Source organism: Tachypleus tridentatus, chromosome 12 (genome assembly GCF_004210375.1).
Source record: "Tachypleus tridentatus isolate NWPU-2018 chromosome 12, ASM421037v1, whole genome shotgun sequence".
In the NCBI taxonomy this organism is placed as follows: domain Eukaryota; kingdom Metazoa; phylum Arthropoda; class Merostomata; order Xiphosura; family Limulidae; genus Tachypleus; species Tachypleus tridentatus.
The window spans coordinates 6,949,486-6,972,330 of NC_134836.1; the positions used below are offsets into that span (position 1 = coordinate 6,949,486).

At 30.8% G+C, this 22,845-nt stretch overlaps 1 protein-coding gene across 3 annotated transcripts in view; it reads right to left on the minus strand.

Moving 5' to 3' along the window:
- Window positions 1–22,845, minus strand: part of LOC143233449 (phosphatase and actin regulator 1-like) — a 59,563-nt gene that overhangs the window by 13,295 nt on the left and 23,423 nt on the right. For 2 of the 3 annotated variants that reach the window (XM_076469695.1, XM_076469696.1), the window contains exons 1-6: window positions 19,826–20,073; window positions 15,448–15,621; window positions 9,298–9,390; window positions 4,997–5,170; window positions 2,333–2,527; window positions 1,845–2,136 (exon numbers count right to left, since the gene is read on the minus strand). In XM_076469695.1, the coding sequence (XP_076325810.1) occupies window positions 1,845–2,136; window positions 2,333–2,527; window positions 4,997–5,170; window positions 9,298–9,390; window positions 15,448–15,621; window positions 19,826–19,898 (1,001 nt within the window). In that variant the 5' untranslated portion in view covers window positions 19,899–20,073. Of the gene's footprint in view, window positions 1–1,844; window positions 2,137–2,332; window positions 2,528–4,996; window positions 5,171–9,297; window positions 9,391–15,447; window positions 15,622–19,825; window positions 20,074–22,845 lie in introns of those variants that run through there. The other variant, XM_076469698.1, reaches the window with a different exon arrangement.

Here is a 22,845-nt window from a genome sequence, read left to right on the forward strand (position 1 = left end):
TCTTTTATAATACTCTTGACCATTGGGGCATGAAAATAATATTTTGACACATTGACTATTGCTACTCTAAATGTATATGGAAATTTTGCAAGTCTGACATCATATATATAATACATTTAAGTACCTGACATATACCATACCCTATGTAGTGAATCAACAGTCATTGCATTTATAATAACCATTTGGATTCTTAACTTCTCATTCATATCTTTGAAAATAATTACTAATCACATTCTACAACTGACAAAGCAGAATAATTTCTCTCAAAACAACTCAATGTAAAATGAGAAAATTAGTAAAATAAATCATAATGATGGACCCATAAAATCTAATGATATGCAAAATTATGAAAAATCTAGAATTCTAAAATAAACATGAAGAAAATACAAAATAATAATGTAGTTTTTAAATTATTGCATTAATTTTTTTTACATTAGGAAATGGTAAATGTATCAAAAATATATGTATAGAAATAGAGTAAATTCATGAAAGCATTGCTCTAATCAATACAGGTCATAATTAAAGTGAAAAACTTTGTTTTGTTGAATTTTGAGTAAATCTACTTTATGACTATCTGCACTAACAGTCCCTAATTTAAAAGTGACAAATTAGAGAAAAGGAAAACAGTCCACACTATGTACTAACCAACACATTATGTCCCCTCAGCTAGAAGAGTAAGCATGTTTATTGATGGGGTTTGATACCACTGCTACCAACAGAATGCAAGTATCTTATGGCAAAAATATCAATATATTTAAGATATAATAATAGTATAAATTTATCAGGACCCTGCTTAAGTTCTCTCAACATTGGTCAAATTGGGGGTTGGTCAAATTAACTAACATCTTAACTATTTTGTAATCATTATAGTTTCCATACTATAAACTTTTAATACAGTATGTGTATCTTCACAAAATTTAGCAAACTTTTGGTAAACAATAAATTTCACTTGCACACAAAACAAAATCATAATGAAGTATTTTTACCAAAGGTTTGTCTGTGAATATATCAAATCTTCTTTGACTAGTCTGAGGGCAAAGTAAATTTTAAATTAAGATTAGAAATACTTTTATTTGTCTCAAAAATACCAAACTTCATTTTGTAACCTTGAACATCTCCTAAATAAACATAAAACCTTCTTTTCAGTTAAACATTTATTTTTCAGTCAGGAGACAAAGTAATTATAATGAAAAGTTGTAAAAGCAGAAATAAAATGAGCAACTGTGACCATTTTTTTCTTTATTATTAGTTATAAAATTTGAAAGTACTTTTCTCGAGAGATTGAACTACTAAACATGTCACATTTTTTTCTGTGTTTATGTTAAAAACTGTCAATGTGTAAAATAAAAATTCTCTGTAAATAAAGCACTAAATCATCACTTGTGTCATTACACTGTTTAGACATCACTGTTGCATGATATTCATGATAATAACATAGCATGCACAAATAAATAAGCTGAATTCAGTCCTGCTCCAAGAACACAATGTGGAATTTATTAGCTTATATACCCTACAATGTTTACAATGAGAATGTCCCAGAATAATAAGGTTGCACTTTCAATATGTTACAATTATTAAAGCTTCAAATGTACTTTTTAGAAAACAAGTTAATTATTAACTTACTATATTATTCCATACAAAACTCCTATAACTTGCCTGGGTGTCTAAACAAGCTACATACAGTACTGTGCAAAAATATTAAAACGAAGTACAAATTAGATCTGTGCTCTTATCCTTACTCATATGTGACATTTAGTATTAAGATATGAATTAATTTTTCCAATTCCCTCATTAAATGGAAAATAAAGCTACAAACAAATAAGTTATGAATATGCTCTTCTTACCCACACTGACTTGATGACTCTAAAGTATTTATCATCGTTGTGACTGACACAGTAACTAATTCCGTAAAAGGACTGGAAAAGGTTGTGGTCGAGGTTACACTTGTAGATGATGGTGAAAATGTCACTAAGTTAAATCGCTTCTTCAGAGCACTCTTCTTGGGCATTGCTTTCAGCTGGGGTTCTTTTGCAGGAACTTCCTGAACAACACTAATATCAACATCAGGTTGTGGAATGAAAAAAACACAACTGCTATCAACCTGTGGTAAGTCTTCAATATTCTCTATCACAGAGTCTGAAAAATTAGTGAATTTTAGTTATTTCAAAAAAAAATATTATTATTTGATATTGATAAGTTTTTTAATACCACTGTTTAAATCTGCAGAATTATTACAATGCAATTTTTTTTAATATTAAAATTTCTTATAATCATCTTCAAAACCAATTGTTCATCTTACAACAAACTTTTAAATAAATAAAAAAAATCTCACCAGAAGAATCAAAAGTTTTCTTTTCAAAACATGGTGATGGAGAAGAGAACATGGGTGGTGGAGGAATGGGTCCTATTTCATTAACACCAATTGGAGGATCTGGAAGAGCTGACCATGTTAAGTCTTCACCACTAGAGGGAACTTGTTCTAAGTTTGGCAGATCTAAAAGACTTGTATCAGGATTGACAGGTGAAGCTGAATAATGACAAACAAAACAATCTTAATCAAACACTTTTGTACAAAGTTACTGCTTACAGGAACTAATCAAGTGTGATTTGTAAGAAATGGGGTATTATTTTCTAGCTTATAAATTGTTTGTCAAATTGAAATGATTCTGTCCATGGCATTAAAATAAGATAAAATGTGCTATACAGATGTGATAATGAACATAGAGAACACTTATTACTAGTGGTTTTTGAAGCATACTTTACATTGTAATGATATCTGAAATTTACCATTTGCTCTAACCTCACTTTTGTCAGCAAATCCTGTATTATGATCAAAATTTATTTTGTAAATAAAAGAATTAGAATAAAAACTCTTTCTTCATAATATGACTGCACAAAACACTGCTATAAAACAACATTAATCCCTCTAACCACTCAACCTTCCTCATTTAATTGTTATGCAAATCAGGTAACCAAGTATCAGTAATGTAGTATTTAATGCAATAAAAAAGAATGGTCACTCACCCTAGGCCACACAAAATGGTCACATAATCGTGATTCAGTCACCACTTTAAAAGAGGATCACAGTTTAAAGTGCTCTCAAATTGTTCATGAATTTCTAGAAAACACTTGAATGTTTCACTCACATGGAGAAATATTCAAAGAATAAAAATAACCAATCACAGAAGAATTTTGAGAAACAACTACAAGTGCCTCAAATCTATGATAGAATGGTAGCACAGACATCTGAACAACCGAAGCAGACAATTACTACCTGTCAATAATAGAATGCCTGTTGAAACAACTAAACCAAATGTTTGCAGCCACAAATGGATATTTATCAGTAAAACTGATGAGGTACATTTCTACTCACAGAAAGGCACAAAACATCAAATTCACATCTAATCGATTAACGTTCCTTTCACAGATGAAAAGTTTTACCTTGCAGCCAGGCAACAGATGTATACTCATTTGGAAAAAAATATCAAACAAGATGTAACATATGGTAAATGATGCATGTGGTGATGTTGGTAGAAGTTACTGTTTGCTATTAAGCACAAAGTTATGCAAAAGGCTATCTGTGCTCTGCCCACCATGTGTAATGAAATCTGATTTATAGGAGTTTAAGTTACAAGACATACCACAGTGTTAATAGAAGGTGTTGGTGAAAGTATGGTACAAGTGAAAATAGGCACTGATGGACATACCAATACCTATCCTTAAAAAAAAAAAATTATTAAGGCAACACTTCATAGGACTACATCAACCTAACAGATGATAATGCCCATTATTATTGTGATAAGTTAGTCAATGTGTTCCTTGAAGATGAGGGGATATTGGTCAACATGCTCCTTGAAAAAGAGGCATATGTACGATGTTCTTAGAAAAACACATCACACAAATAACTGAGCAAAACACTAAAGATGTCATGATACATCTCTTTCAGAGGATTAGCTGAGTATATATCAAGACTTTAACATCTTTACCAAATTTTTGTTTACAAGCACTAGTTCTATGAGCAATCTTCATAATTTCAGATTATACAATGCATCTGATGCCCGAATTACATAATATTATCTGAAAGTTGATTTTGTACATATTCATAATTTAAATATTAAGAACTTTAGTTGCTGTTTGTTTAGTATAGTGTGGTATTTGTAAATATTTCTTCATTTTTCATAGCTTAATAAATTATTTTTGGAAATAATCTCTGTGAATATAGTTTCAGCTAAAAATGACACTTTTATCTACAATGTTTAGAAAATCAGCATTCACTTATAATATATATATATATATATGGCTTATGCCTTTCCATGTTATCAGAAATATCTACACTCACAGCACAGTATGGAAAAAAAAATGTTGTAACATATATGAACACTTCACAAAGGACTGTGGGAAATATTCAGATCTTAGAAAAGAACACAGTAAGACTATACTTACCTTTCTGGTAAGTTCAGACCAGAAAATATTTAGTAGATTCTTCAAACACTACAAAAAAACTGTTAAACCATAAAATCTATATTTATAACACACCATCCCAAATATGTATGCTTCAACAGGTCAGGTTAGGATTATGTGCTTGTTTCGTATATATGTGTACATTTTTTCAGCCCCCTTTCCCCAAGATCAGATTAAGACTTCATCCCTTAGGCCTCCTTATATCAGGTGAACATTACACATTTGATTCATACAGAAATTAATACATTCATGGAATTAAACAAAATTTTTTAATACTCAGAACTACAGTAACATTGTTCATCTTGAACATTTTCTTTTGTTTGTTGTTAAGCACAAAAGCTACACAATGACTGTCTATATTGTGCTAACCAGGAGTATCAAAACCCAGTTTCTAGCAGTGTGAGCCTTCAATTTACTACTGAGCCACTGGAGGGCATCTTGGAATGCAAACAAAAGAAAAAGAATGATCTTTATATGTAATGGCAATAAATTTTGAAAGCAGTAAAACTGATATGTTTATTAGATTGGTACTTACACAAACTTGTTAAGTGGGTGTTTGCTGTAGGAGTACCTGATGAATTACTGAAAACTGTGATGGAGGACATGGTTGTGGTTGTCTCAAAAGATGTAGCCACTACTGCACTGTTGCTGTCTGTTACTGTTGCTACCTCACCATTGGCTTCAGAGCTATGATTATCTTTATCAGAATCTGGTAAATTAAAATACTGTCAAAATTTCTCTTTAACCCTAACCTTTAGAGCTTTAGATATGTTATTACCAATAGCTAACACATAAATTAACAGAACAATAACAAATTTTACTGTAGTTTTTCTTATTCTTAGAAATATTTTAATTCTTCACAGGGCCTTCCTGTTCAAATATGCATAAATAAATCTAGTTGGTAATACTGAGCATACATGTAATTAATTTGCACACAGATAATTTGAAATCTCTAGCACGCATTTACAACACAAGAAAAAGAAATTTAACACATATGCTACAAAATAAAATTTATTTTTGGATTTAATACACATCATTGGGTTAAGACTAATTCTTTTTCTTCAAATGCTAATTCTTAACAATTCCTAGCCCTGAACAAGAGTAAACCAAAGGTTAAAAAACACACAAAAGTTACAACAGTAAAGAAACCAGTAAATAAAATATAAAAATTAGAACAGTAAATAAAGCAGCATATAAAAACACAAAACTTTATGAGTTACTACAACTGTAAAATACTTAAAAATTAGCAACATATAACTAATACTTTTTTTGGCAAACTTAATACTAAAGCCATCTGTAACCTAAGAAAATACAACAAAAAACCTAATCTGCATGCAACTACTTAAATGTCAAAAAGCATGTTGCATTATCTTTTATATCCACACATTTTCACTGTAAAATAATATTTCTAAGAAAAAGGCTTTTTTAAGTATTAAAAAATCAACATGCAAGTTTTGTATTTATACAATATTTTGCAACTAAAGAAAATGAATGTATTTTTACATGTTTGTTATGATACTTTATTTTTTCATAAAAGGTACCAAACCAGATGGTAATATAACTCGTCTTGTTTTACATTATTTCACTATGATGAATATTCAGTTTGAAAACTTGATTTACTCAATTAAAAAAATATATATATATTTTTGGAATTAAAATACAACTGTACAAATCTCAAGCTACATTAGCACATATTTTATGTTACAAACTAAGCCTAAAGTACATGTACTTCATAGGTACTGTGTAAAATGTAAAGATTTAAGCAGTAATTTTTGAATCAATACAAAAAACATATCAAAATGATACTGCTCTACTGTTTTAAGATCTGAAATATATAGCATTTACTACAGCAATCAGTGGTACACACTCACAACTGTATTCTACCTAATTATTCATTTAATAACAACAATTTCTATCAATTCTTAACTACTCAAACCCAACATTTAAAATTTACTCTCTGACTTTTTAATAAATATTAACACTAAACTACTCCTCTTATGGTAAATATGTTTTGCTTATACAAATTTGTCAGTAAAATTAATGAATGTCTATACAAAAACTATATAATTTCCTGTGAAATCTGAATTTAAGACTTAAATTCACTGAAGCCACTGAAAATATAAAATCATTAGTTTGTTCTGCCCTTATATATTGAGGCTTTCATGTAAGTAGATATGATGTATTCTTAAAAGTCTTAAATTCAGATTTCAGGTGCTATAATGTCAAGATTTATTAGGCATAATTTTTTTATATACCACGTTATTTTAGCAGTCAATAAAGTATAAAGAAGAGGTGTGCCATTAAAAACTAATCATATATTTATTCACAGGTTACATCAAGACTTTATCTTAACAACATAAAAACTATCAATCAATAGTTATTTCTTACTGGAAACTGAAGTAATGAGACCAAACTTTGTACTACATGTTTAGATTGTACTTTAACCACTTAGTTCATTAATGTTGAAAAAAAAAAACATTACAAAGTAATGAAACTTATTAGGTAGAACAAATTCCCTTTCCTGAATGCTGTTGTCAAAGTTTTTCTATGCTTAGCTAAATATAATCCAACAATTTTTTTTCAGTAACTAGGTTTCTCTACGTACAGTAATTAAGTAATTAATATATTTTGTTACTCAAACACATAAATATGTAGTGAGTACTAAATAAATGTTTGAATAAAATTATTTATGAAGTCTTAAAAGGTTCCAAACTTATTTTAACTCTTTCATGGTGGGCTCAGCATAATATATACGAGTTTGTCTATGCATTTGCATGTTATGTATTTGTACTATAACTTGTGGTACAGTACGTGAATCTTCACAAAATTTGGTACATTCTCAATAAAGATCACAAGATTTTGTACACAAAAAAAATCATAAAATTAATTAAACGTATTTAATAAAACTTTGTTTGTGAAAAGAGAGTTTGTTTTGTTACAAATTCGTCTGATTGCAAAGTGATTTCTTTCATGATTAAAAAAATTCTTCCCCCAAATCTCAAATATTTGTGTAATTGTTAAAACCTCCTAAATACATTTTAAATGCTTGTTTTCAGTAAGACTTTACACTTTATTATTTGCTCTTTAACTATATGAGGTCTGTCATTTGACCAACATTAACTTGCATTAATGCAGTGCACATGCACCCATGTTATGTGTATCCAGTAATGTAAAACTGACCTTTAGTCTTCTCTGTCTTAACTGTGTTTTATTGGACTAGTATTTTGTAATATATAGTCACATTTCAATTATTATACATTATATAAGTATATAGATTTTTATTGTTGAGAAATAAATTATTAAACTTATTTTTCTTAAAGTATAGAACAATAAATCTATACATAAAGCATACAATTATCTCTTTTCACTACAACCTTTGAACTCAGTTGCTGCTAGACATCAACTGCCAAGCCTTTTAAAATTTGGCACTATAAGTGTATCAAACAAATTTTTTTTAGGTTTTATATAACCAGTTGAATAACCAAAAAAATCATAAATAACTAAAGTTTCATATTTTTTTAAAATCTAAACACATCGTAGTCACTAAAATTAATAAATTATAATGGAATTCTGTGTTATCAAACAGACTAAAGACACAACCTACCTTAATGAAATCTTATGAAAGAATGTAGTAGCCTCTTCACAAATTAAAACAGCTGAAAAAAACACTAAGTGGATATTCTAAGCTGCCCATTGGTTATTCACATGTCACATACTGTAGTAAGAGTATATAAGGAACCATTTCAAAAAATGGAAAGAGCTGAATGGGACCACCATGTTTGATTCAGTACATGAGCCATATCTCAGCAAAATAAAAAGATACAAAATTCTTATTCTATGTTCTAGCTTGTCAATATTAGTAATTTGAGTTTCTAATTTGTACAAAACTACAGACTTAATATTTTGGCATCACAAAGATCTAATTTTAAACAATACTGCATTCTACATACAATATGGCTCACTAAAATCTATATTTAGATGTGTTCTTTTAATATGTACTTTTAAATTGAGAAAATTAAATCATATATAACACTAAAGTTTGAATTATAATCTACAATTTTATTCCAAACTTATTAACATAAATTCATGAAATAATAGTTGAATAAAATGTTGAATGCATGTCAACAAACATAATGACATAGTCTTTGACCTGTGACCTGTCATTAAAGGGTTAATGATCATTTCAAAAATTGTTTTAAAAATATATTTTATGTTATTCAGTAAAACTTTGCCAACAGTGACATTCACATATTTTCTACTTAAAAATTGAAACAGAAGTTAACCTTAATTTTCTGTGCAATTCTAGATTACTTCTTGTGCAACAATAGTGACCCTTATGAACTATCCAGTCTTGCAACAGAAACAGCATAATTTCAAAGCAGGAGCCTAGATCATTATGAAATTGTTGAATGACTGCCAGAAATGGAAAATTGTATGTGTGTATTACAAATTTCACTTGATGAAACAAGCATGACAGGGTAAAAAGTAAAGCAAACAGTTCTACATATATTTATTTTTTAAACTAGTTTTAAGCCAGTCATTTCTAGTTTAAATTTTCATAGCATAAGGTGTAATTCTCCTAAATTTCACAATTATATACACACACAACATATATTTACAAACATACAAACAAATAATTAGGTTCACAGACTCATCATACCAGTATCTTTATTTTCTTACTTTAAAAATTCTGATAAAAACATCACACAAACCATTGGTGGTGTCCATTTCTGCCTAATGCCTGTTAAGATTACATTTTAGCCCACACCTAATAAAGCATGATTCATTCTCTATATGCATGTTTTCTTGTTAAAGCAGTGAATCAAACCTACTCACCCTTCTGATTACTGATAACTCCATCAGGAATCAGTACACCCCTCTTAATGAGGTCTTCTTTTGTAGACCGCATCGAGATTTTCCTCTCCAAGACTGTCAACACCGAAAAGAAAATCACATAATATATTAAGCGAATTTTTCTAAAATAATATCTTTAAAACATTCATCTGGTTGTTTTACACGAAAAAAAAAATTCATAATGCTAATAAGTTGCTAGATAGAAAGGCTTCGTTCAAGAACAAAATGTTTTTAACTTTTCTAGTATTCATTCACTGAAATTCATCTGTAATGTTTAACATCTTAGTTGCTCATGATTATTCTCAAAGTTTTCAGAAACACATGATGCAAACTGAATGTTCTATTGAAAAGAGAGGCTCAGAAATAACAATTTTTCAGACTGCCACAAGTTAGAAAGAATTTTTCTTTCCACAAAATTTTGTTTCTTGTATATGATATACTTTAGAAAACTTTCTAGCCAGAAGTTCCAACTTTTTATCAAAGACTACATAAACAACTTGAGATACATCGCATTAACCCATGAAAAAAAGAAATCCGCATACTACTTATGTCATACGCTGTTAAAGAAATCAAGAACAATTATTTGCATCACAATATGATGTTAAAAAAGCATCAACACAAGAAATGTACACATTATTTGTTTCACAGTTTAATGTTAAATCATCAACAAACAATTTACACATTATTTGTGTCACAATAGTTTTTTAAAAAAGCATCAACACAAGAAATGTACACATTATTTGTTTCACAGTTTAATGTTAAATCATCAACAAACAATTTACACATTATTTGTGTCACAATAGTTTTTTAAAAAAGCATCAACACAAGAAATGTACAACTATTTGCATTACAGTACCATATTATTACGACAAAGATGCCAACTATTTCAAATGGCTGAGCGTAATGATTGTAGACAGAGCCCTTTATCATTTGCAGCTACTAGGTCTGACCACTGTCTCTAAGCTGTTTATTATCATATTATTATTATAACTATTATCATTTATTATTGATATAGATTGCTCATTTATGACTGTGTTTTGTGTATTTAATAAATAAACTTAAAAATATTCATTTGAAATTGTGTCTTATTTAGTTCAGAGTAACAAACATACTGGTAAAACAACATTAAACATACACAAACAGTAAGCAGAAAAAGCCTTTGTGTAAGGACTAGTTTATATCATGTTTATGACACTTATTGTAATAGTTTTGCAGCTGTTGCAGACTTTGCTTTCATGAGAATGTCTCTGGATGGTTGGGAGTTATAACAACAATGTCCATTTGACTGCAAACACATCTTGTATGTTATAATACTGCTCAAAACTGAGGTGCTCAAGTTTAGTCTGAACTTGCTTTTGTTTTAATCACTAAACTAAATATCCTTTCACTGTCAGCATTAGAATGGAAGACTGTAAGAATTCCAAGCATAACCACACACAGAATATCATACTTCTGGTTGCCATTTCCATCCTTAACTGTAGACAGCTGAACCCAAAACTTGTCAACATTCAACTGAAGGACAGTTTGTGAGAATGTATCAATTTGACAGTTCAAATACTGCCCTTCCAACTTGTCAATAGTGTCGTGCTCATGTGTATTGACAAGGACAGAATACCTGTCTGTGAAGAAGCGTAGAGAAGAGAAATCTTTGCTGACTTTCAGTTTTGGATCTGCAGCCTCTGCATGAATCAGAAGTTCATCATTTAAAGGGAAATGTTTCATCATGTAATTTGTAGCTGCAATATAGTATTTCTTGACACTGGTATAGAAGCTGATCAGGTCCAGGTCCTTTTCATATTTAACAATGTATTCCTTGGCAGCATTTCCAATAGAAACTGCCTAATCAGATTTGTGTAAGGATTAATTGTTGTAGTCAAGTTCAGTGATGTTGCCTTCAAGATATTCTGGCTTGATGTATCTGATAAGTATATTTTTAACTTGTGTAATCATGGTTCTATGCATAATGTGTATGCAAGGTTCTTCTCTTTGTAATATCAAATTGGCTTGCTCAAATAGAAGAATTGCAGACTGAAGAAAAATACAAAATAACTTCATTTTGTTGTCCAAGAAAACTGTTAACTTATCTAACTTGTTCTGCGCATAACTTTTCCTGATTACGTCCTTGCTAGCTTTCGTTTTCTTCTCTTTTTTCATTGATTGTTTCTTCTTTAGTTCAAGGTCAGACTGCCTAAACATATATTGAGTTATATCAAATGTTTCTTTGTCTGCTTTAGGAGACTGTTGTCTTGTGTTCCTGTGTGGCTGGGAGGATATCCTCACTGTTAGTCTTGCTGCCTGACTTAGCTGCACATTTAGATCCTTTTGAATCTAATTTTTCCTTTGCACAGTGAAAATACTTCTTCAATGGCTTCCACATGTCCAATATTCTGTTGAGGCACACCCCAAGTGATAGCCATCTTGTGTTAACAAGTTGTAGAATTTTTCTTGTTTCTTTGTCATACAATCCTTGAAACTCTGAAATGTTGTTTTCTGCTAGCACTTTTGTCCAGAAAGTAGTAAATATCTATAAATATATCAGAAACTGGGCAGGGCAGTTCTCTGGAAGCTTTCTGAGCAGCCATATGAAGTAAATGCTATGCTGTCGTCTTGAGATGTGTCCCATCACACCTTTACCTATACCAGACATAACTGAAGCATTGTCTGAAGAAAAACTAAGACAGTTTTCCCACAGAATTTTCCTCTTTGTCAGTTCGTGGTCCAAAAGCTTGAAAATATTCTCTCCCATTGAAGCTTCTTTCCATTCCACCATTGTCAAAAGAGAACAAACAATTTTTCCAAGCAAAGGGTCAAGATATTGTACAACCACTGGATACAGTTTTGAGCCATCCATGTCTGTGGATCCATCTGTGGCTAACTGTAAACACTGTTAGTAAGTATGCTTGAAATCATTCTGTCATCTTCACAACCCAACATTTGTACAATGGCTGTAGTTTTGGTAGACGTTGGAGATACAAATATTTTTTATTATTTCAAGCACGAACATGATTATCGCAAGTAGCCATTTGGACTACGTCTTTTATTCATTATCAAAATTTACTTGTATCTCATTAGAAATTTTCTTTTCACCCCTTTCAAGCCCTGGGGGAACAATTTATCACTTTATTGTATAGGCCTATATAATATATAATAATTTGGGACTTGCAACAAGTCGTAATATTTGTCTGTATGAGTGTATAGTCGTAATGTATACACCAAAATCGTAATGGTTGGCATCTCTGTTACTAATGTAATAAGTGAAACCCAAATATACCAAAATGTAAAATATTACATTAAAGCAATCATGGACAAGAAATCTACAAACTACTTGTGTTACAATGTCAGGTCAAAGAAAGCATGAACATCATATTAAGTTGACCGTCATGTTAAAAATTTCATTATTATGTGTGTCACAATATCACCTTAATACTAAAGAAATACAAACACTAAGTTAGAAAGACAATTAAAAAGTCAGAAACAAGAGTCATTTAACTGACCATTTGTCACAATATTGTTAAAGAAGCAGTACCTTATCCAAATAAAACAGCAGAGAAAAATCAGGTTATGTTGTATTAGAATGATTCCTAAAAATAAAATGTAAATTTTAAGACTATTTATTTAAAATAGCATGTAGATGTGAAGGAAAAAAAGATATTTTGTGAACGTGCATCAAAATGTAGATTTGAGCCATGCTTGATAATTCTTTAAGTATTTTACTTTTAACTGAAACTATTCAAATTATGTGATTTGTAAACCTTTCTCCAATGGAATATTCATTATTAAAATACAGTTTAAGAGAGATGTGTATCAATGGGAACATAAACAACAATAGTAAATAAAATAAGTAAAATTATAATTTTTTTGTTCTTTACATAACCTCAATTTCAAAAACCAAAAAACTTGAAAAAGCTAGTTATACTCCTACACTCAAAGACATATAATGTTTTTAATCACAGTATTTCTTCATTTTTAAGATCAATTCAAGTATTAGAAAAATACCTGTATAAAAGTTAAGAAAAAAACCTCATAGTTACCCAGAAATTTTCTTAATTCCATTTTTTAACACCAAAAAAGTGAAAATTATTGTACATCATAATCAGAGGTTCATCCAAAGTGCCTAAAACTCCTGAAGCAAAATATATGGTGCTGCCAAAGTATTTACAATTAAACAATTATCAAATGTTGTTTATTCACTTACATGCATACACATTTTTCAGTTGTTTTTTTGACAAAAGAGGAAAAAATGTTCAAATAACAGCCTTATATTACTCATGTTAAAACTATAACAAGCACAAAATGGTTACAAAGACAATCCAAGGGACCGAGCCCGTGCTAAAGAGTTAAATTAATATAAAAGCCAAACAAGTTAGATTAGCAGCCTTAGTGTAGTGGTGACTCTGATGTTAACCTAGTAGATATATTCTCAGTTTGGTCTAAACCACTAATCACAGAAATGTACAATAATTTTTTAGTTGTTTTTTTCTACTATTGTCAGGAAAAATTTGGTTTCTAGGACTATGGGCTATAATTTTTCAGTCCTACAATAATGAAGAGAACTTATCGTGGCACAGCTGATACAAAAGTGAAAACTTTTATCCTGTCAAAACTTTCCAAGTTTTTCAACACACAGCACCAACAACAGCCAAACGCTGACAAATCTACTTATAGAGACTTTCACTTGGCAACACATACTTCAATCACCATCAGTCAAAATTGTGGTCCTTGCACTAATGTACCTGTTGCTCATGAATCTGTTGCTAGTGAAACTGCTGCAATGTCCAAAAGTCCATTAAATAAAGTAATTCTATTACTGGTGAATCTTTTAAAAATCATACCATTACCTGTGAGACATTTAGTAGTCATACTGCTACTAGTGAAAAAAGTAGCTCAACTCACATGGGTAAAAACAGAACATCAAAAACTTTAGTGATGATCCATGTACATGATTTAATATAAACTGGGGATATGAAAACACATTGGTTTTCTGAGGGAAGTTGTAAATGTCAGAATGTAGACAGTGATTTGGGGGCATCTAAATATAATTATGAAGATTCTAGAAATCCTAGATGCTGATTGGAATCATGCTGATCATGCACTGTCCATGCAAGAAAATAGTGAATGTCATCAACAGGTAATGGTATCATTAACTCTGCACATCGTGTTGAAGGTAAAATTGATACCGGCCTAGTTAAACAGCAAGGCAAAATTCAGTATTGGAAAGCAGTTTTATGACAATTTCTGAATGTCATAAGTTTAAGTAGTTGTTTTTCATCAGAATGTTGTTTGCTGTTTAAAGGGAAAAAAATTAAAATTTTGGGTCAGTACATAATGGTATCTACTTGGGCAACAAATAAATATACAGTGTTTTTATACATCATGGTATCAAACTGTACTAAAGAATATTCTTTTTCAAAGACTAGGCTTATTCAAAACAAAGTAAGGTCAATCATGCATCAGCATCATCTGAATGTGTTAACACTTTTGTCAACTGAACATGAAATTTTATGCATCATAGACTCAAATGCCATTATCAATGAATTTTCTGAAAATAAAGTGAGAAAGCATGCCTTTATTTAATTTTGGTTGTGTGAAATAGCTTTTGCAACAAAGATATTTTCACTTTAGTTATGTCATACTTAGCATTTCAGTTGGTAAAAATTTCATATTCAGCATTTAACTTGTATAAAATAAAATTATAGTGCTAGGACCTTGTTATTATAGATATTGATATTTTGATCATATGGAATTGAGTTTGTAATTAATGATACATTTTATGCTGTATACTGTAATATATTTTTACCATAAATAGTTATTGAAAATAAAACTGTGAGGTACATATACCAGCTTGTTATTTCGTTCATAACTATATATAAAAACTTTAACACTTTGAAAGGGGCCCATGTTGATTATATTCTCCAAGGGCCCCACCTTTTCATAATCTACCCCTGCATAAGTACTACATTTTGTTGTTGAACAAATTAACTATACTTTTATCTTAAATTAAAGAGACAATTAGTTTTACATGGTTAAAAATAAAATTATGTTAAACTTTGAGATAATTTCTATAAAAATGGGATCTTAACAGCTACATACTCTTAAAGTACACATTTATTGGTTGCAAAAAAATAATTTTACCTCGGGATGTTTTCTCAAATCTCTCACTTCTCTTCTTTCTCTTCCATTTCCAAGGCTTGAAAAGCCTTCTAAAAGCTGACAAACGACTAGGTTTGACTTCCACAGAAGGGACAAAGTTGGTGTGGGATGAGGTGCCAAGTGACGACGTTCTCATGGCATTACCCGTCTTCTTACCTACATGTAAAGTAAAATAGTTTCTTGACACTTCTAGTAGTACGATGGACATCGGGTTTCTACTAAAACATGCAAATCACACAACAAAAATTTACTAGTTTTTACATCTTAACTTTTGAAACTATATATTTGTATTCAAATATGATATCAATTTTAAGTTCTTTGTATTAACACTGATAATAAAATTAGTATCAATCCAAATATTTATTTTTTACATGGCAGTTTTAAACATGAAACAAAATAAGTTGTTGTTAATACAACAACAAAAATCAAAAACCTTACACATCCACATATGTTCTATAGTGCCAGTTGCTGTTATATTATGGCTAAGACAATCAATCTTATACATTAAAATATATAATAACTACACTTACCTGTCCTATTGAATCATCATATTTGGAACACAAATCACAACCATATATGTGCAAATGTATGATGATTACACACACTTCCCACAATGTCAATTATATTCATTCTTTTCCTTAGACCATTAGAGCATATTTAATCAGTTACTTCAATTTTTTCCAACCATGTATATTTTAATATCTATAAAAAATCAACATGACCAAAGGAGCTGATATATTTTAATATGGAAAACCAAGTGTGCAGAGTTACCAAATTACTGTGCATGTAACATGATGGTTTTCAAACAAAATACTACAGTTTTAAGAAGCTGTAACATTTCTATTCATAAGAAAGAATTATTACAAAAGTTACCCTCTGTTCCTTGGATTTACATGATTGGTTAAATTTGAACTCACACATGTCCAGATGAACCAATCAAGTAACACCTCTGCATCACCGTAATGTGACTTAGCACTCAGTGATTTTTGTCATTTATTGTCACCAATTCCGTCATAGGTTCACAAGTAACAAAAAAGTTATTTTATGCAACAAGACAAATTACCAAATTTCCTCATGTCTTTGTAACTTTGTGCATGAAAGTATTTGATATTTCTGTGTGGGAACACTGAGGTTTGTTACAGTTTGTTCACCATCCAAGTTAGCTTGCTATAGTGCTATGCATAATCAGTTGCAAGTACATTCAATACATTTGTATAAATGATCCATACAGTTTTCTGAACATGCTTGCTTTGAATTAGAATTTCAGACAGAATGTTGGCAAGTCTAATTTTCAATATTTTATATAATAAAATTCTAATAAAAACCTATACCATAAAATTGTATTATTAGGTAACTAAAAATATGCCAATAATTAATCTCAAACCTCAAAATGAACCACTATAATCAAAAATATGTCATAGTTCTGATAGCAGGAAAAAAAATTAAAACATTCTACTTCTCTGCATATAAATATAAAACTCATGATGTTGTAAAAAACACATAGATCCAAGAAGTCTTGACAAAAATGAAATAGAAACCCTATAGGGTTATTGAAATAATGCTGAACATTGTATACATAATTATTCAAAAGTCAATGAAAGAAACCAAAAGATGTAAAAAATTAACATATTTACTGGGCTTCTCAATAAAATATCTTATGCCCTCTTAAAGAAATAATGGATAAAAGTAATCACTGAAATTAAAGCATCAACAACTGCCATAACCCAACCTGTTTCACAACAACCAAGAGTAGCAGAGTGGTTATAAAAGTGGAAGTTATTACAGTGACCACTCATTTGGAACTAATACCGAAAATTCTACCTTATGTACTCAGCTTAGCTAGTATAGCTGTGCACAGGAAGTCAGTTAACTAGACACACAGTCTCTGTCAGGTGAAGTATGAAGCCAAGTAATTCTTGCCAACTACATTGTAATTATTACAAGAGTTCTATTTCACAATCAGCACTTTATAGAAAATGAAATGAATATGTGAAACAAATTTACACACACACATACATTACTTTCAGTATACTAAAAGTAATTTCTTCAAAATTGCAGAAATACACTCAATTCCCTTTTAATTATACCAATACTTTTCACTGAATTTAATCAGAATGCATATCTCCAGGTTTTAGCTTAAGCAATTCTTTAAATGTAGTTTTTAATATACTAAACTGAAAATTTATGTAATCAAGAAAAATTAGTTTAGAATAATAATGTTATTTAGATATTTTACTTTTCTGCAAAGTGTAATTACATCAATATGAAAGAAAAAATTACATTTAAACAACTTGTCTACTAAATAATTACAAAGAATAAAATAGTAAGGTTAATACTACATATTATTCAAACACATACCTAAATACAAGTTCACTGTAGTTGAGTGCAAGTTAAATATGGTACAGACAGTCTCAAATCAATTTTTAAATATTCTGCAAGGTTTGATCCAGTTTTTATTTATCAATTTCTAACTAATCAATTTAAGATAAGTTTTTGTTATGTAAATATTGCATTTAAGTCCAATCAAGTATGTAACAATTTATAATACGAGTTAGCTTCTTTTCACTAATTACTTCCGTAAATGTTGAGGTCAGATTGACTTATCAGTAACGTATTTTATAAACATATATTGTATGGACCAGCAACTATAATTATGTAACTGAAAAGGTTTATACCCTAACTACATATTCATAGTATGTATCTTACTTTTTCTATCAAGACAGAGCTTCGAGGATTGCCTTTCTGAAAGCCACACAACAAGAGTTTATTTACTGTTCAGAATAAAGCTACATAATGGACTCTATGCTCTCTATAGGGGCCAAACCTCAAATGTTTGTGCTATAAGCCTTCAATATAGAGCCACTAGGTTCTTTTATTTTTCTCTTCTTCAAAATCATCTTATAATGTCTCAATGATAAAAATTACCGATAAATAAATATTTAGGAATCCTATGCTCAACATATTAATATAAACAGTACAAATAAATCTTAAGCAAACATCTGGCAACATCAGTGATCTTAAACTTGAGCATAATGAATCAATTTAATAATATATTTAATATACTATCTGCATCTATCATTACAATAACCCAAAACTATTAAGAAAGAGATATAAAACTTTTTCAAACATAAAGTGAACTAGACTGAATTGAATTTTAAACTCAGCAGTTCATTATGAAAAACTCACATAAAAGCTCTTAATTTGTTTTTGTTGCAGAACAACATCAATGTCTAATATATTAATGTAATTTTCATTTGAATACCTGTCATATTGTTTACTTTATATAATAATAAGGAAATCTTTGGTTCAGAAATGTTTATACTTCTGTAATAACTTCCACTTCTTTTAAAAAGTGAAAAGTGTAGATAATTTGAGAAACAACAGCAGCAATACTATAGATGCTTTTAGGTTTTGCATTTCCTTCAAAATATGTTTTCTTTTTGCCACACAAGGTTCATCAGGTCACACAGGTGAATTAACTACAATTTCAGCATTACTACTATATAAATATATAAAAAAAAAATTATTTGTATCCAGAGGTGAATCTCATCCAAATTCTGGTTACATATATATATATTCTACAAAAATGAGAGGCAGAATTTGGGTTCTTGCAAATTATTAATGTAATATAGTTCATGTTGTTATGGGTTTTAACTTAAAAAATAGAAAGTTTCTTTTGCACTGTTCCAATATATAAACCATTATAGCATTAGTATAATATTAAACTGAGGGATCAAGTCATTATTTATATAGTATCAAGATTATTTTACTGCTGAAACAATTATTAGCAAAAAAAAAGTTATTGGACAAGACTGATTGTTTGTTTTTGGAATTTTGCACAAAGCTACTCGAGGGCTATCTGTGCTAGCCGTCCCTAATTTAGCAGTGTAAGACTAGAGGGAAGGCAGCTAGTCATCACCACCCACCGCCAACTCTTGGGCTACTCTTTTACCAACGAATAGTGGGATTGACCGTAACATTATAACGCCCCCACGGCTGGGAGGGCGAGCATGTTTGGCGCGATTTGGGCGCGAACCCGCGACCCTCAGATTACGAAGCGCACGCCTTAACGCGCTAGGCCATGCCGGGCCGGACAAGACTGAATCCTCAACCTCCTGCATACAAAGCATGTGCTGCGCAATATTAGCGAAAACCCAAATATATATTGTCAACAGATGCAGTAATATTAAGTGAAATACCACATATATATATAGTAATAATACATAGTATGCTACAAATAACATGGCCACAATAAAAGTGAAGAAATATATCCTATTTAAAGTCCAGAAACCCAGATATTAATTTTACTTTCTAAGATATTTTTCTTATTCCCTTGTTTCCAACATTCAGAAACACTTACCTAATAATACTGAAAAAATATGCTGTAAATATCTTTTTCGTACATGACTTGTTATAATTGGGCTTTCTTTCATTCCATCAGGAACGAAAATTTACGAATTGTGCCGAGAATTATCAAATATAAACGTGCCTAACCCATGTACATTACTTGCGCTGCAATATTTTGCCATCCAACCCATACTGACCGTTGGCACAACAACTGGGCCTACACCTTGTACCAACCTCACCATGTGGGCTTCGTTTTGCTCTGTTTCGCTTTTCCAAGGGTACGCGCTCTCTGCGTCTTGTTATCGTCACGTGGAAATAGCTTGTGGCGCCCATGACGAACAGTGAACTCAGTTTTCATGAACACAGTTGGTTCTCGGATTTGCACGAGCGCAGAAAAACGAACCTCATTTTAGATAATAAAATGCCTGATTGGCAAGGTGATATTACCGTAAGCGCTAGAATAAACAGCTATAATAAGCATCACGTGTAATTTCCTGAAAGTATAGAACGGCTATTTCTTAACTAGTCTTATCCAGGAAAACGTTTAGTCTTTGTCCAAAGTAATTAACACATCAGAATAAACATAGATCGTGCCTCAATCTAATTCGTGGAAGGTCACTTTTCCGCATTCCTTGTCAATACCAAATATAAATATTAAACCAGAAACTGGCACTTTACTAAGATAAGCTCGAATACTTTCATCAAAGTCAATGCCCACCTTCGAATAATCAATTATATTTCCATTCATCGTACAGGAAGTGACAACATTGCGCGTATTTTAATACGATATATTACTTCCTACAAAGAACACGAACCTCGTGTAAATATTTTCATATATGCGTGTTTATGTATGTATTTACACATATATAGAGCGTGACATAATACTTTAATGCATAAAACCTTTACTTTACTAAATGTTATTTACAAGAACAAGCAAAATTTTGCCAAATTTTGTACGTTTAAGGTTTTGTTAACTTTTTGTGGTTTTCAACAGTTTCACGAAATTTTAATTAAAAATAAATTCATTTCGTAATCATAACTTAAATTTAACAGAGTCCAACTACATCACCTGACATTATTTTATTTGAGTGATTCATAAAATACATCGCTTATCAGCAAAAATGATGGTCACAAATTCTAAAATTCGTCTTATAACGGGCTTCAGTTAAAGCCATTACAATGCGTTATTCGATAAGCATTTGCAACACTATTATCTACTTATGTCGAAACCAAGTTTCGGCTTCGAAAGAATCTTATATACACGAATTTTACTTTCAATTAAAACTTTCCATTACATGGTGCAAGTGCATACTAAAATGTTTTATAATAAGAATACTTCAATACATTCCTTGTTAACCTAAAGGTAACCTAAGAAAGTAAAAACGCTGTTCTCTGCTTTATTTTAGTGAAAGAGTTAATACCCACACCATCTGTCCCGAGATACATTTTTACTTCACTACATGAAAGCTGACGGGAATGACTATCCACAATTTTCACACAAACATAAAAATGGAAAATAACGTGCTGCGTTCATGTTATAATAAATAAACCATTCAAATCCGAAAAATAATGGCAATCTCGAATACACGTAAAACCACTTTCCCACGTTTATTTATTTGTTCTTTAATATTCTACTGCTACTGTTAGTCAACAGATGCCGCATATAACAGTTTAAACATTAAACACGAAGGGTGTATATAATTAGTGTAACAAGTTTTGAATAATGTTAAACGAAATTACATAAACAGGCTGAAGGTGAATTTGTACAAAGTATATGCAGTTCAATATTAGCGAAAATAATTCTAACTTGTGATGATTTACACCTGCTTTCAGTAAAGCATAGAATCGATTGTACAACAGCATTCAGAAAATTTAGTACAAATTGATCACCAGATTATTTTCTCACAGTTTGTAGTAATGTTCACTTATTCCTTTGCAAAGGCTGTGGAATGACAAAACGTAGGCTTTGTTCTGACCGTGCATCCACGTGATGACATGAAATAGATTACAATAAAAAAGGAACCATGTTCCTTGAACTTCGCTACCACTAGGATTGTGTTTGTTTTTTCGAATTTCGTGCAAAGCTACACGAGAGCTATCTGCGCTAGCCGTCCCTAATTTAGCAGTGTAAGACTAGAGGGAAAGCAGCTAGTCGTCACCACCCACCGCCAACTCTTGGGCTACTCTTTTACCAGTGAATAGTGGGATTGGCCGTCACATTATAACGCCCCACAGCTGAAAAGACGAGCATATTTGGTGCAACTAGGATTAGAACCCACGACACTCAGATTACGAGTCGAACACCTTAACCCACTTGGCCATGCCAGGCCTCCCTAATAGGATCGTCTAGATTTCTGTAAGAGTATGCAGTGCTATATATTTAAGATAAGGGGAAGTGCTGGGTGGGGAAAAGTGGATACCTGCTGATTTGAGAGAAATTACAATATAGCAGTTTAAACAATGCTGTGTTTATTGCAACCGTTGAATATTAAAATTGTAATTTTTATGTCTTTAGATTAAAAAATATCAAAAGAAGTTATGAAGAAATACACAGATTAACTGTTATTCGATGTTATGGCTTCAAACCTACTAACCAATAATATTTTGTTTGTTTTGTAATTTCGCACAAAGCTACTCGAAGGCTATCTGTGCTAGCCGTCCCTAATTTAGCAGTGTAAGACTAGAGGGAAGGCAGCTACGATTACGAGTCGCACGCCTTAACACGCTTGGCCATGCCGGGCCATTAACCAATAATAATTTGTACGTATATATACTTTATGAGAGAAGTATACACATCTAGTTTTGAATAAAGCAAGTAAATATAGTGTCAATATTTTTTTAATCTGATGGTAAATTTTATTTGGGTGTTTGATAGCCCTTGTTTCATTATAACTAAAAATCATACAGACAGGATCAGATTATCGCGAGATCCTAAATAGCGCTAAAATTTATTATAATAGTTAATAATAACAAAAACAATAATTGCATATTTTCTTAGCAATTAACACCTCCATTATCCATAAATATCATGGA